The sequence below is a fragment of the Uranotaenia lowii genome, chromosome 3 (assembly GCF_029784155.1).
Source record: "Uranotaenia lowii strain MFRU-FL chromosome 3, ASM2978415v1, whole genome shotgun sequence".
NCBI classification, from domain to species: Eukaryota; Metazoa; Arthropoda; class Insecta; order Diptera; family Culicidae; genus Uranotaenia; species Uranotaenia lowii.
In genome coordinates this window covers 17,211,225-17,224,792 of record NC_073693.1, presented here as the reverse complement: position 1 = coordinate 17,224,792, position 13,568 = coordinate 17,211,225, and the positions used below count along the sequence as shown (strand labels likewise).

Sequence of the window (13,568 nt, the reverse complement as noted above, 5' to 3'; positions counted from 1 at the left end):
AAAATATGTAAATAATTATAAAACTTTAAGTCAATTAGAAATAAATCCTTCTTTATTAAATTCGGACACGAGTCACTTTTACCCAATTAGCAGTTCCTTGATAAAATTCGATCTGTCCATGACCGCTGACATCCGTGGAATACCAGATCATGTCCGACCCAACATCATTCCTTCAATCTTTGCTTCAAAAGTACGTGAAATTGATCCTATGAAAATGTTCTTTACTGATGGTTCTAGAATCGACAACGCGACTGGCTTCGCAGTGTACAATGAGGGCTTTGAAGCTTCGTTCAAGCTTCGAGAGCCATGCTCCGTTTACACTGCTGAGCTAGCCGCTATTTACTGCACCTTGGAACACATTCGCACACTGCCCGTAGACCACTATTTCATCTATTCGGATAGTCTCAGCTCCGTTGAGGCGATTCGATCGATGAAACTGATGAAGCGCTCTTCCCATTTTTTGCTGGAAATTTCAGGGATATTGGGCGCTTTGATCGAAAATTCGTATAGGATTACCTTAGCTTGGATCCCGTCTCATTGTCTTATACAAGGCAATGAGAAGGCGGACTCATTGGCTAAGGTGGGCGCGTTACGAGGTGAAATCTTTGAGAGGATAATAACTTACAATGAATATTTTTCAATACCTCGCACTTTAGCGATTAACGCTTGGCAGTCTAGCTGGGATAATGGCACAAAGGGACGTTGGCTCCATACGATTATCCCTAAGGTTCCGACGAAGGCATGGTTCAAGCATTTTAACTTGAGTCGCGACTTCATTCGCGTGATTTCTCGGCTCATGTCAAGTCACTGCCGGCTTGACGCGCACTTGTTTCGTATTAATCTCGCTGCAACCAATGTTTGCGTTTGTGGGGATGGCTACCACGACATCGATCATGTTGTATGGACGTGTGAAAGGTATGATCAAACGAGGGCTTGGCTACTGGATACCCTTAGGGCCCGAGGTAGATTACCTGGTGTTCCAATTCGAGACATTTTGGCAAACTTAGATTTTGGATATTTGTTCCCAATTTACAAATATCTCAAGCTGTCTGACTTGGTCGTTTAGTCCGCTTACCCACGTAAACTCTCCCCTTGTGTGTTCTCCATTTAATGTCTGTTTTGTTTATTTATTAGTACCACCTCTCATCCAACGGGTTCGACACATTCATGAAGAAGGCTGGCCAGAAGATCGGAAACCGATACCAAACCGTAGCTACCGAAACCACAGCTACAGGAGGCCACCACCGGACCCTAATGGATCACTGATATCGAAGAATAAACCCTACAAACCCCTTCCTTTTCCCTTATTAAAATTTTGTTTTTTTTTTTTTAACTGTTGAGTCGCCGCGACTATTACGGCCCCCCTCCCTACTAACCAGTGATACAAAGACCCTCGGCACATTTAAACTTTGTAAAAGTAAAAGGCCTTTAATAAACTAGTTGTAAATAAATAAATATTTGAACTGGGGATGGATGGTTACTGTTGCCATCTCGAGGGCGACTTCACCTTTGGTGGTACTTACAACAACACTGAAACTTTGTGTTTAAGGCTTTAATATCAAATACATCGAGTTAACCTCAAATGGGTCTTGAATTCTTATACACTTTTTACGTCTAGATTCTCTACTAGGGTCAGACAAAGCAAGTATCACGCGACTCTACTGCGCCCGATATACGATATCCAGAAGGCAACGAAGGCGGTTCGCTGGGCAGGACATGTTGCGAGAATGCCGAACAAACTTTCCTCTACAACAGGTGTTTGCTTCGTTGCGAATCCGGTAAGAACGAGACGAGCAGCGAACGAGGTGATTAGACTAAGTGGAACGTGATCTGGCGAATGTGGGATGCCCGTGAAATTGGAGAACGGTTGCCATGGGCCGAGTGAATTTCAGGAATTATGTTGACAAAGTTATATCGTGGTCGTGAGATTGAAAACTATGTAAATAAACAATAATGAACGGCTTTGCATAGATAAATCATGCTATATTCGCACTCCGATCATCATGCTGAGCTGCATGCTGTAAAGTGACTTTACTTTTTACTTAAAATCTTCTTTATTTATGTTATTTTAATACAAGGATTTGTTTTACATTTCAAGAGATGTGTTGTCGTAACATTTCAGCTTCGATTTTATGTAATATTAATTTTTGGTTTTCAACATGAAAGTTTTTAAATGATAGTTTTGAAGCTTGACTTCTGTTTTTGCTTATAATTATCCTAAACCTACATGCCTAACCTAACTTATAATAATCAATTGTCAAATATATCTCTTATCGTTGCATATTCTGAGACTCTCGTTTTAGCTATGAATTTTTCTTTGATTTTTATAAATCTTGTTATCAGCAAGTCCATATTTGCTTTTTCGTGAACTGTGGTAGTTCTAGTACTTTTTATAAGATTCAATATAATTTTTAGAAACCTATTTTGTATGGTTTGTAACTTTTTTAAATGACTTTTTGCGCAAGTGTCCCAGATAGGAGCTGAGTAATCAATTACTGGAAGTACAATTTGTTTATATATGGCTAATTTGTTTTTCAAATTGAGTTTAGATTTCTTATTTATGAGAGGGTACAATCTATTTAACATAATCAAACATTTGGTTCTAGTGTTTTCTACATGACTACTAAACAGAAGTTTATAATCGATTGTTAGTCCTAGATACTTCACAGAAGTAGACCATGGTAGTTGATTATTTTCAAGAATTACATGGGTTTGTGGTTTATGTTTCCATGATTGGTTTAGTGGGAACAAGATAATTTGTGTTTTTGCTGTATTCAGTTTTATCTTCCAAGTATTTGTATATTCCATAAAAACATTGAGGCAATCTTGGAGCTTTTTAACCAATTGATTAGTTTTTCTACCTTTTACGGAGATAGCCGTATCATCCGCGAACAAGGATAGTTGGCCGTTATGCGGAGGTGGTATATCTGATGTAAATATTGAATAAAGAACCGGCCCAAGTATGCTCCCTTGGGGAACACCTGCACGAATTTCATATTCGTCTGATTTAGCGCCTTGAAGATGTACTTGGAATTTCCTATCAGTTAAATAGTTCAGTGTGATTTTAACAATATACGTAGGAAAGTTATACCTTACTAGTTTATGCACTAAGCCGTTCGTCCAGACTGCTGTAAAGTGAAGATTTGGTCTGCCGTAGACCGTCCCTCCGTGAAGACAGCCTGATGACTTCCCACGAATCTGTTTGCTTGTGGCGTTAGGTGGCGGAGTAGAATTCGGGACAGTACTTTGTAGGTGGAATTGAGAACAGCGATCGCTCGGTAGTTCTAACAGTCCAATTTGCCGCCTTTCTTGTAGATGGGGCATATTACCCCCTCCTCTCACTCCTCCGGTAGGTGTACTGTTTCCCAGATCCGGACCATCAACCGGTGTAGGCAGTCGGCCAACTTGTCTGGGCCCATTTTGATGAGTTCAGCTGCAATGCCATCCTTCTCAGCCGACTTGCTGCTATTCTGCTGGCGAATGGCTTCCTTAACTTCACTCATCGTTGGGAGTCGCTTCTCTACGTAGTTGGCTACGCCGGCGATGTACCTTCCCCAACCGTCTTGATCTCCTGCATGTGCGCCGTTCAGGTGTTGCCGCCCGCGCGGCATTCTCATCTTCCATCGCTCTTCTACACTCCTCGTCGAACCAGTCGTTTCGTCGAGTTCGTTCCACGCGATCGATGACGTTCTCCGCAACACTGTTGATGGTATCCCAACAGTCCTCGAGAGGGACTTCGTAAAGCTCGCTTCCTGCCGGCAGCGCTGCTTCGAGCGATGGCACGTACACACTAAGAATGCAGGTTGGAAAATCACTCCAAAATTAAAAAAAAAATGTAAATCATTCAACAAAAAAAGTTGCTATACTTTGATTTTTAGCTTAAAATACTGATGTTCGATAGGGCTTTTGCTCAGTACATGTGTGTTTGAGAGCCGTTGGGCAAACAAACGTGGCAGCTGATTGTAAAATGAATGCGGATTGAAAGGAAAATGTTATTTCTTGAATAATTTGGCCAAATCATGGGAAAAGTTTTTTTAATAAGCCAGTGTATCTGTCCAATAATGTGTAAATTTATTTCCAGCTTTCAAGTTGGCTATCCTGTAAAAATGAAGATTTTGATATAAATTCGACTCCTATCAATGGAAACATAACAAATATTTGGATTTTTCGATAAATTTCGCGACATTGGCAATTAAATTAATCCTCCGAGTGAGAAAACTCGTTATAGGTGGATCAAAATCCGCCTACAAAGTATCTATAGAGTTCATTTCAAGTGCCCTAAGGGAACATTTGATTTTTTTTTTAATTTTTTTTCTGCCCGGTTCCTCCACTGATGATCAATAAAAAATCTAAATAATAGTTCTATTTGAAAAAAGATTATTAGAAACACACTCACTGACTGTTACTTAGACACAAATCGCAAAGATTTTAGGAAAAATTCATCATTTCAGTTGAACTTCAGCGAAATTGTGTACAATAATCTCTAATGTGTGCCCACAGACCTCTTGTATGTATGTGTAGCAATAGCCTTATAAAACAAATTATTTAATGTCAAATAAAATCTTGAGACTTCAGTAATTCAAAATTCGTTCAGTAGTTCATGAGATAGTGGAAATTTGAGTCTTTTTCTTTTGGTTTACCTGATTTTCGCGTTCTAGTATCCATATGTTGTTGAAGTTTCAAGGAAGTTCTTTACGTTCATCTAAGACTGCCAAAAAAATATCTACATAGCTGAACAAAATATATTTCCAAAGAAATTTGTTGGCCTCGCGGCTAGGATTTCACTTAAGTATCAACAAACTAGGTTGTTCACCACTAATGCTGCTCTATATAGAAGCCAGGCTTGAAGCCGAGCTCTAAATGCGCCATGCGTGTTGTGCAAGTTACCCACTTTAGGACCAAGAATCTCCGTACTTGTTCTTGCTCTGAGGTCGAGTGGGTTCCTCTGCCGCCGGGCGCCGATCCTTTTCTCCCGGCACTTGCAAATAGCGATCGTCCGGTTGTTGACTGGGCTGTGCCGGGGCCGCTGGTGGTGTTGGTGGTCGATAAGCCGAACCCTGCTGTCGCTTCGCATAATCTTCTCTGTTCTGTCGACGAAGCTCTTCATAGGACTTGGTTACGGCCGGTGGCGTGGGAGGCAGTTGAAGGTCTTCCTCCAGATTTTGGAAAGCTGAAATTTGAAAAACAATATAAGGATGCTAGTTTTTTTTTTATTTTTAAATTGAGCTTATTCTTACAATCAACCGTTGGTCGTCCGCTATCATCAAGCCCAGAGTAGGTCGGAGTATTTACATCGATATTGAACGAATCGCCTCGAATCCCGCGGAAATGCTCATCCGTATACGTATCACTGGGTGAAGTGGGTCCAAAAGGCGACAGCATTGAACCTGTGCCAAAACCTTGATCGGGAAGCCTGATTCGAAAGAGTTATTTCAAAGTTTAGAATGAGAAACACTGAGAATTGTGTTTCAGAGCTTTTTGTCAAACACTTAAAAAGCATTTTTGTGTTTCAAGAGGATGTATAGATATCATTGCTTTAAATGCCGAAGGATACAAAACTTAATAGCAGAATGTGCCTAAGAAAATTTAAGTTGAATTCTTTGTTTTCATATTAGATTAGATAAAGCTTACTAAACTTGGTTAGGCTTTCCACTAAAGCAAGTGTGCAGGCATAGTTAAACTGTCGTGATGGATCTCACTATTCTACTCAGTTCGAATAATTACCTTGGAAATCTATCCACGATAAAATAACAAACAATTTATAATGTTAGCTACAGTAATCTTCATATTATAATAAAAAATCAAATATTGAAGACCAACTTACAATTTCTCCGCCCCGCCGGATGCGCCCAGCCTACGCTGCCGGAGCATTTCGGCCAGTCGCGAATTTGGCAATCGCATCAGCTTCTCGGCACACTTGGTCTGGTAGCTCACCTTGCCCAGGAAGTACCCGAGGGTCACCCCAAGGATAACCTTCGGAGCCGCGCCGAAGCGAACGTTGCCCTGTAATTTTAGAAATAACAAATGGATTACACTTTTTTTCGGAAAAAGTTAAATGAAGTGATACCTTCAGGTGTCCCTGTTTCACGGCATACCAGACGCCGAGACCAGCAGCAGTCCCCAAAGGAAGCGACCGCTGGAAGAAAGCTTCCCGATTGCACTCCTGCAACACCTTCAACTCTTCCGGTGAAAATTGATAGTTCTACGAAGGATGAGAATTTCATAGTAGAGAATTAAATTTTGAAACATTACGTCAGTTTTGAAAAGGTATATTGTATCTTACCATAACATTCTGTTGGGGATCCTGATATGGATTCTGGGCAGGGGCCATCGGTCCTGGGCGATCCATTTTTATTTGCAGCGGCCCTTTCACGAAAATTTACGTAAACACGCAGCGAAAAATCAAAACAATTCGTGATCACTGACCGGCTTCCAATGTTTTGGTTCTGGTGCGATAAAAGGCCGAGCTTAAGCGCATTTACCCGATGAAAATTGGAAAACAAAACAGCTGATATTTTGACAGTTTTCATTAGGCAAGTTCAATGCGTCAGAGATATTGGAATGGCACTCAGAAAAAAAATTTCAATATTTTTTTACATTTGAAAACTTCAAAGTGTAAGAATTAAATTTAAATTTAAACCTTAAAAAATTAAAAATGATGGGAATTCGTTAACTTAATTGAAGCGTACTACAACAAAACATCAATATAATTTACTTATTTGTGGATTATTCGATAAAAAATAACCGAAATATCAGTAATAATTACGAACAAACTGTAAAAGGTTCATCGATTTCATATAACCGAGTGTTCGGTAATTTTTATCAAAATAATGTAAAATATTTCCGAATGCTCGGTTGATTTGTTTGAACGTACACAGCTTTTACCGACCTCTCGGTAGTTTTTCACGAACAATTATCTAGTCATTTATATTTTTTGGGATTGTCATCTCGATTTTTGTTAACAGCCGATCACAAACGTGCTGGCCAGCTATTACAACGTTATTTAAACTGCATAGGTTTAATTTCTATTGCTAGCATTATTAATGACCTTAATTTACAGGCACCGGTTGATTTTTGCACCGAACAACCAACCGATGAAAACAACCGGTTGATCGGTAAAAAATACCGAGTGGTTGGTAAAAGTTGTGTACGTTCATAAAGAAATTACCGAGTATTCGGTAGAATTTTTCAATATTTCGGTAAAAAATTGTTACGATGGCTCAGTGTGGTTGAAGCCACAAAGCGCAAAAATTAAAAACAAAAGCAAACATATTCTGGGCAACTTTAATGTTGTTGCAAATTGGATTGAACCCATTTTATTATCCCCCATAAATGTTATTGAGTGGTCGACTTACGTGATACATGCTGCATAATATTCGGCGATCCTTTAGGCCTCCTAGAGGCTTCCATTCTGCAATTCCTGTCCGAATCCGTTCCGAACTTCCCGGACTGTGCGACACGCTTCGGATGACCTCACCCGTGCCGCACTCAGCGCTCGATGTGATCGCGAATCCACTCCGCAAATTTGTTCTTGATTCGCACAAACCAATTCCAAATGAGGTTTGCACAAACGCCTTCTGCACTGCCGCACGATTCGATTGCCTTGTCTCTTGGCCGACGTGTACCTCTCCACGTCGCACCGCTTAGTCCTCGGCTCCTCACCAACACATGCGCAAGATTCTCGCGCAGCTGTAGCACTGCACTGTAATTCCGTGCACTCCACCTTACTTCTCACTGGCATGCACGACACGAACTGGTTGCGATCTAGGTTGATCTTTCCGCGCCACGGACGATCCCACGGTTGCGTGCTGTTTTCGCGAACCAGAGCTGTGTTGCGTAGATTTACACCGAACTTACACTGCACCAACACATCCGATTCTTCGGAGCGACGAATTTCCTTCTTGTGAGCTGGCGCTCGGAAATTATTATTCCTGCTTTCCTGGCGAAACACTCCCCAAGCAACCAAAAGTTCGGATAACATTCCTCTATCAGGTTTGATCAGCTTAATCGAGTATGCTAATATAACTTCTTTTCAGCTCAATTTTTAAGTAGTTAAACGAACTTTAAAGTTGACAAAAAGTTCGCATAAATCGCCAAACAACTTCTAACCAGCTTCAAAATCCACTTTATAAGCAGCATAAAAAATCGAAAAAATTACTCTTCCGCTCCTTCAATTGCCTTCTTAAGTCTGCTATTTTGATTCATATTAATCAACTATATTTGTTACTAACTCACATTACATTTAAAAAACATGTTCTTACCAAGCCTCGAACCCGAGCTCACCGCTTGAAAGTTGAGATCCATACTTGTTGCCCTATATATACATAATGAGTAGGCAACGATTTTACTCGATGTGATGATTTTCTTTAAAACGACTTTCAGGTTCTTTATTTCTACTTAATTCCCACTTTCAAGCTGTTAAAAAGTTCTTCCGGAACTTAATGTGTACTTCATATACCTAGTTGTTTCCCAAGTAACGATGTGTTTATTTATGCAAACACGTGATGAAGTTCGAAAAAAGTAGATTTTAGCCTTTAAATCTACTTCAAAGTTTCTATAATACGAAGTTGCTTTTGAACGCCCGTTGGAACTAATTAAAAACTTTCAAGTTTACAAAATAGTACAACAGAGACTTTTTACGAACTATTGAGCTGTACAAAAAGACTTGCAACCCTTTGATAGCTACTTGATTTTGAAAAAAATGAGAAGTACGTAACAAGTAGATTGTTTTTCTTCATACAAACTTTAAAGTTCCCAAAAAGTAGAAACAGAAACCAAAACAGTTCTTTAAAGCTTTTTTTGAGTATTGGCTGAACTTGATAAAGAATGAAGTTCCATGGACCTCGAAAAAGCATTTTGAACAGCAAAAAAGTTCCACAGAACTTTTGTACAGCTATATATGAACTTATTAGTTCGTTCCTTAAGTGATATTCGAACTTTTGGTTGCTTGGGTCTCGCCCACGATCGTCTTCTGCACCGACGCATTCGCGTACACTCACAGCGGTTCTGTTCCACCCGCACGTTATCGACAATGGGTCGAACTGCTTGGTCATCGACTGTCCCAAAACCGATGAGTTCCGGGCCTTTGATCCTGCGCGGATCCTCGAAAACGCACTCCACAAAATGCTCCTGCTGCTAGAATCGGTGATTTTCGCCGTCAAGATTGAGCAACAAGCCGGCTCGGCGATTAGATGTGCGATTCCACGAAAATGCCTCCAGGAACTGAAGCAATTTGCTTCTCCCAGGGGGAAACGAATGCCGTGCTACGTGTCGATACACGCTCCAACCAATTGTCAACGATGTGGTCAGAAGCGTACAAGAGTGCACAGGCACGCAAACACGTGTAGCAGGATGTGCAAAAGGATGCACAGGAAGGATGTGTATAAGGGATGTATAATAAAAGGGGTCCTGTCGGAGAAAAGCGTCGGTCAGACGTGGCATGATAGTGATGAAAAAAGGTACTCACGTCTCCGACCCCTTGTGATTTCTTTTTCCTTCTATGCTGTCAAAACTTCCGGGCGTCTGTGACCCTTTTCTGGGTTGGCCGATTGTTGTGGCAAGCCTGCGAAAATGCGCGCTTAAGTCGTAAGCAAATTTTCGGGGGTTTTTGCTTACCGTTAGAGGGGCAGTTTTGGCTGGTTTGAAGGTCACGTCTTTCGCCCGTTCCGGCAATGTCGTCCTGCTCGAAAGAATCCAATAGCGACCAATCGGTGGAGCGAGCCTAGGGAGTGCAATTTGTGAGGATGCGGTTTTCCTGCTGTGGCTGTTATCAGCTTACCTGTCGATTCCTGCTTTCCGGAGACCAAACTCGGTGAAATCGACGACAGCTTCTCCCGACCGATGCCGCACCTTGAATTCGCGTGGTTTTGATTTTTGACCGGAAACACGAATGGCCAAGTAATGTTGCCAAGTTTCCGAACTTCCTCGTGATATTTTTGATTGACAGTCGTTCACACGCTTAACGAAGTCCACTCGAATAATGCGTTTTTCTTCGTCGTATCTTTTTTCAGTGTTTTTTGCTTTTTACACTCCGAGAAAATTTCCGATTTTTATGCAGTGCGTATTTGTATCTTTATGAGGGGAATGGGTAAAAAAACTGTTTGCAAAATGCGCTCTTATCGTATCGTCAAAATATAAGGAATAATTAATTGTAACAAAATTACCGAACACTCGGTAATTGATCAATGGCCATTTAATCGATGTTAGTTTGTTTGATCAATTTGTTTTTTTTACCGAATAACACCCGCCATAATACCGAACTTAGATTAACGAACTCTGCATGTTGAAAATTTGGTTAAGGGATGAATCATCCTAAAGGACGAAAATACTGAGTAAAAAAACAACCAAGACCGTCGATTCCCGCTTACTGCTAAGGGTCCGCATCTGGGACTCCAGAAATTCTGAAATCATGGATTCAACTTCGGATACGCTTGAAATAAAAACAAAACAGCAACATTTTCACTTCTGAGTATAACTGCCTCAAAGAAAACATTCGTTTATTATCGTAGGTTTTTTTTGTTTGCCTCTCTTGTTTTTTTTTTCTTTAATTTGTTCCGCCGCACGTGACGCCTGTGTAATTGATGACATCATGGTTGGAGGTTGGTTTCTTTAAAGATGCCTCATCATCCTTCTGATCAAAATGGCGCAAATTACTTGTGTACAGTAGTTACAACTTGAGATGTGCTGCTGCTGGTTCACGTTCACTCACTCACTACTCACAAAAGTACTCACTTTTGTGAGTAGTGAGTGAGTGACACTGGTTGGTGATTCGAAAGTTTGTGTGGCGCCCCAACGACTTTTCAATGTCTTTTCTTTGCATTAAAGAGAATTCAATTCTGCACAATTAGGAGAGAGATTACTACACAAAAATAACAGATTTTATTCTCGCGTTTCAAATTTAAATATATATATTTGTTTTATTTTGGTTGCTGCCTTATAATTTTTTTTTGTTTGTTTTTGTTTTGCAAAATCGAAATAGTAACACGTATTATATATAATGAGGGAAATTTTTACTTCCTAGTTCTATTATATACTTCGTTTTTTTTTCTCTCTGGTTTCCCTTATAGAATATATTGTATTATTTTGTTCACTTGTGTGAATGTGTGTGTGTTGTTGTTGTTCTTCTTCTGATTTGTGTTTACTTTAAGTGAGAATGAGGGTTAGTGTAAGTTTAATTATCTTTAGCAATAATTGGTTGCTCTAGTACTGTGATCGTTTTCTTGTTTGTTTGTTTTTATTGGTAGTTTTATTATCCATTTGTGTATCGACCTAACTGTAGAGTTACGATAGCCCCTATCGTTTTTTTTTGTTTGCCAAATGCGGGATGGGCACGAATTACTTTTGTCTAGCTGATTTTGGAAAAAAATGGCATTCATTATAATTAGATTTGTGATTTTGATGTTTACAACATAAACACAGTATTATGTTTGATTCTTCGCTTGTTTGTTTTTTTTTCTTGGTTTGTATCTCCATTTTTGCTTCTGGTATTCTCGTAAAGATGGATTTTATTTGGGCGTTGTTCCGCTTTGTGTTGTCACAATCCAATAGCGCTGGTGTTGTGTGCTTTATACTTCCATTAAACTGATTATGACCCAGCTTATGACGTTGCGAGTCCTATAAAATAGAATTGAAATTATTCCCTTCAAAGGAGATACGAAGTAGGGTGCATAATTTTGGTAACAGCGAGAATCAAGAAACTTTCAAAAAACTATTGTATTTGGGAAAACAAATGAGAACAATAATAATTTTGTGTTATTCAAAAAAAAAATTATGACAGTTTTTAGCACATAACAGAACAGAAATTTTTTGAAACGTTCTAGCTTTAGAAGTAAATTTTGGATATTTTAAAGACGTATCAGCAAATGCCTGGAAAATGGTATCAACGTTGAGACTATTTTCCAATAACATATAGATAAATTTTGAAACGTTTTATGTTGTGTTTCTTAGAAGTGTGTTTAGTGTGATATGTTGTTTTTTTTTAATATTTGAACATTGAATTGCCACAAATCAGAGTATTCACAAAAAATGACTGAAAAATCCAATTCTTGAAAATGTTCTGAACAGACAACAAAACACACGATTAGGTCATACTTAGACTGATTCAAAATATGGACATCTAAATTGCTCAGGTGCAGTGTGTTTGCAAATTAATGAAAAATCTTCTGGGAGTGACCTGAAAGCAGAAAGTTAGATATATTCGATGTATTCTGAGGTTTGAATTTTTTTTCTTTGTATACACCAAACCAAGATCTACCGAAAATTAATACAAAAATGACGGGATAAAAAATAAATCGTTTTTTTTTTTTCAAGAAAGAAGCGATAACTGCACGAAATCAAACAACAACTACTAGAAAGAGAATAACATACACATTTACCATCATTTTCTTTCTATCTGATCTGATTCGTCTGAGATGCTGAGACATTATCCGGGACGATTTAGCGGCCTAGTAGAAGCAGTGGGCAGGAGGGAAGGAAAATACATAGCATTTTGATTCATTTTTAGTTTTTGTTGGTACTTTTTTCTTACGTAAAAAGGGGGGGGAGAAGGGACATTCAAGAATCGATCGAGACAAACAAACGCGTGTACACTTTTCGCTATTAAGCTTTACCAACAGTTAACAATCAGCTCGAAACGGGTTTTCTTATCTTAACTAGGTTCAGTTACCTGGCGTGTAGACCGGCTGATTGCCGGTGTTCAGGCCTGTGCTCTCGGTTGGCTGGCCGGTGAACGGATTGGTCGGATTGTTGGACGGGGGCGGTGGCATCGCGAACACCGGCATGCCGGCACCCTGAGCCTGGCCGGCCGTCGGCTGTGACGTTACCGGACCACCCGGGCCGCCTCCGCCGTTGTCTTCCAGATCGGCCAGATCCTCCTGAAGTTGATTGATAGATGAAAGAGATTGGAATGGGAAATGAGAGAAAGTGGATTAGTTTTAAGCAAATTATATATTTTTTTTAACAGAAATCTGATCTTACAAGTTATAAAACAAAGAAAAAATTCTTGTATCACGTAATCTCTTTAACGATAGCTTTTTCAAAATATGAAAATTCTTTTTTTTTAAGTAACCAGTATCTAAGGTTTGATGCAGAAAAATCGATGGTAATGAGCAAATTTACTTCACTTGCTTTAAATATGTATTCGACAAGCTGTTGGAATTTAAATCGAACTGAGTGTTAATTATGCCAAATTTTGCTTTTATGTCTTTTGAGCAAAATTTGGTGCCATTTTGCCAGAAAAAGTAGTAAAATACCAAAATTTAGCACTCATTTTGTATATGTGGGTAGCACAGTTCTATGTAATCTTGGTTTAACTGGAAGTATTTTGGCATTGTACCACCTTCTTCGGGCAAAATGATACCAAATTTTGCTTTCAAAGCATGATAGCGAAATAAGGTATAATTTTGCCATAAAAGTCTGCTCGAGATGCACACAGATTTATTTTAATAAACTAAACATGAATCTCTAAATAAAAAAAATATCTAAAAACAAATACAACACAAAACATACAATTACAAAATTATAACAATGTCCACGTAAAGATAATAATGTAGATAATGTCACATGGATGT

General features: G+C 39.3%; 2 protein-coding genes across 8 annotated transcripts in view; both read right to left on the bottom strand.

The window, feature by feature from the left end:
• Positions 1 to 4,724: 4,724 nt before the first annotated feature.
• LOC129754603 (OCIA domain-containing protein 1) lies at positions 4,725 to 6,587 on the bottom strand. Its single transcript, XM_055750751.1, has 5 exons — positions 6,284 to 6,587; positions 6,068 to 6,202; positions 5,825 to 6,003; positions 5,238 to 5,413; positions 4,725 to 5,170 (listed from the first exon to the last, which is right to left on the bottom strand). The coding sequence occupies exons 1-5, from the start codon at positions 6,347 to 6,349 to the stop codon at positions 4,893 to 4,895; spliced, it is 834 nt and encodes a 277-aa protein (XP_055606726.1). The 5' UTR covers positions 6,350 to 6,587; the 3' UTR covers positions 4,725 to 4,892.
• Positions 6,588 to 10,455: 3,868 nt separating this feature from the next.
• LOC129757882 (dnaJ homolog subfamily C member 5 homolog) overlaps positions 10,456 to 13,568 on the bottom strand; it is a 32,983-nt gene continuing 29,870 nt past the window's right edge. For 2 of the 7 annotated variants that reach the window (XR_008739837.1, XR_008739842.1), the window contains 3 exons: positions 12,665 to 12,872; positions 12,091 to 12,172; positions 10,456 to 11,613 (listed from right to left, as the gene is read on the bottom strand). Coding sequence is in view for 1 of the 7 variants with exons in the window: in XM_055755257.1 (XP_055611232.1) it covers positions 11,597 to 11,613; positions 12,665 to 12,872 (225 nt within the window). In the remaining 6 variants the exon portion in view is untranslated. Of the gene's footprint in view, positions 11,614 to 12,090; positions 12,173 to 12,366; positions 12,444 to 12,664; positions 12,873 to 13,568 lie in introns of all 7 variants that reach the window. The other 5 variants (XR_008739841.1, XR_008739839.1, XR_008739840.1 and 2 more) reach the window with 5 other exon arrangements.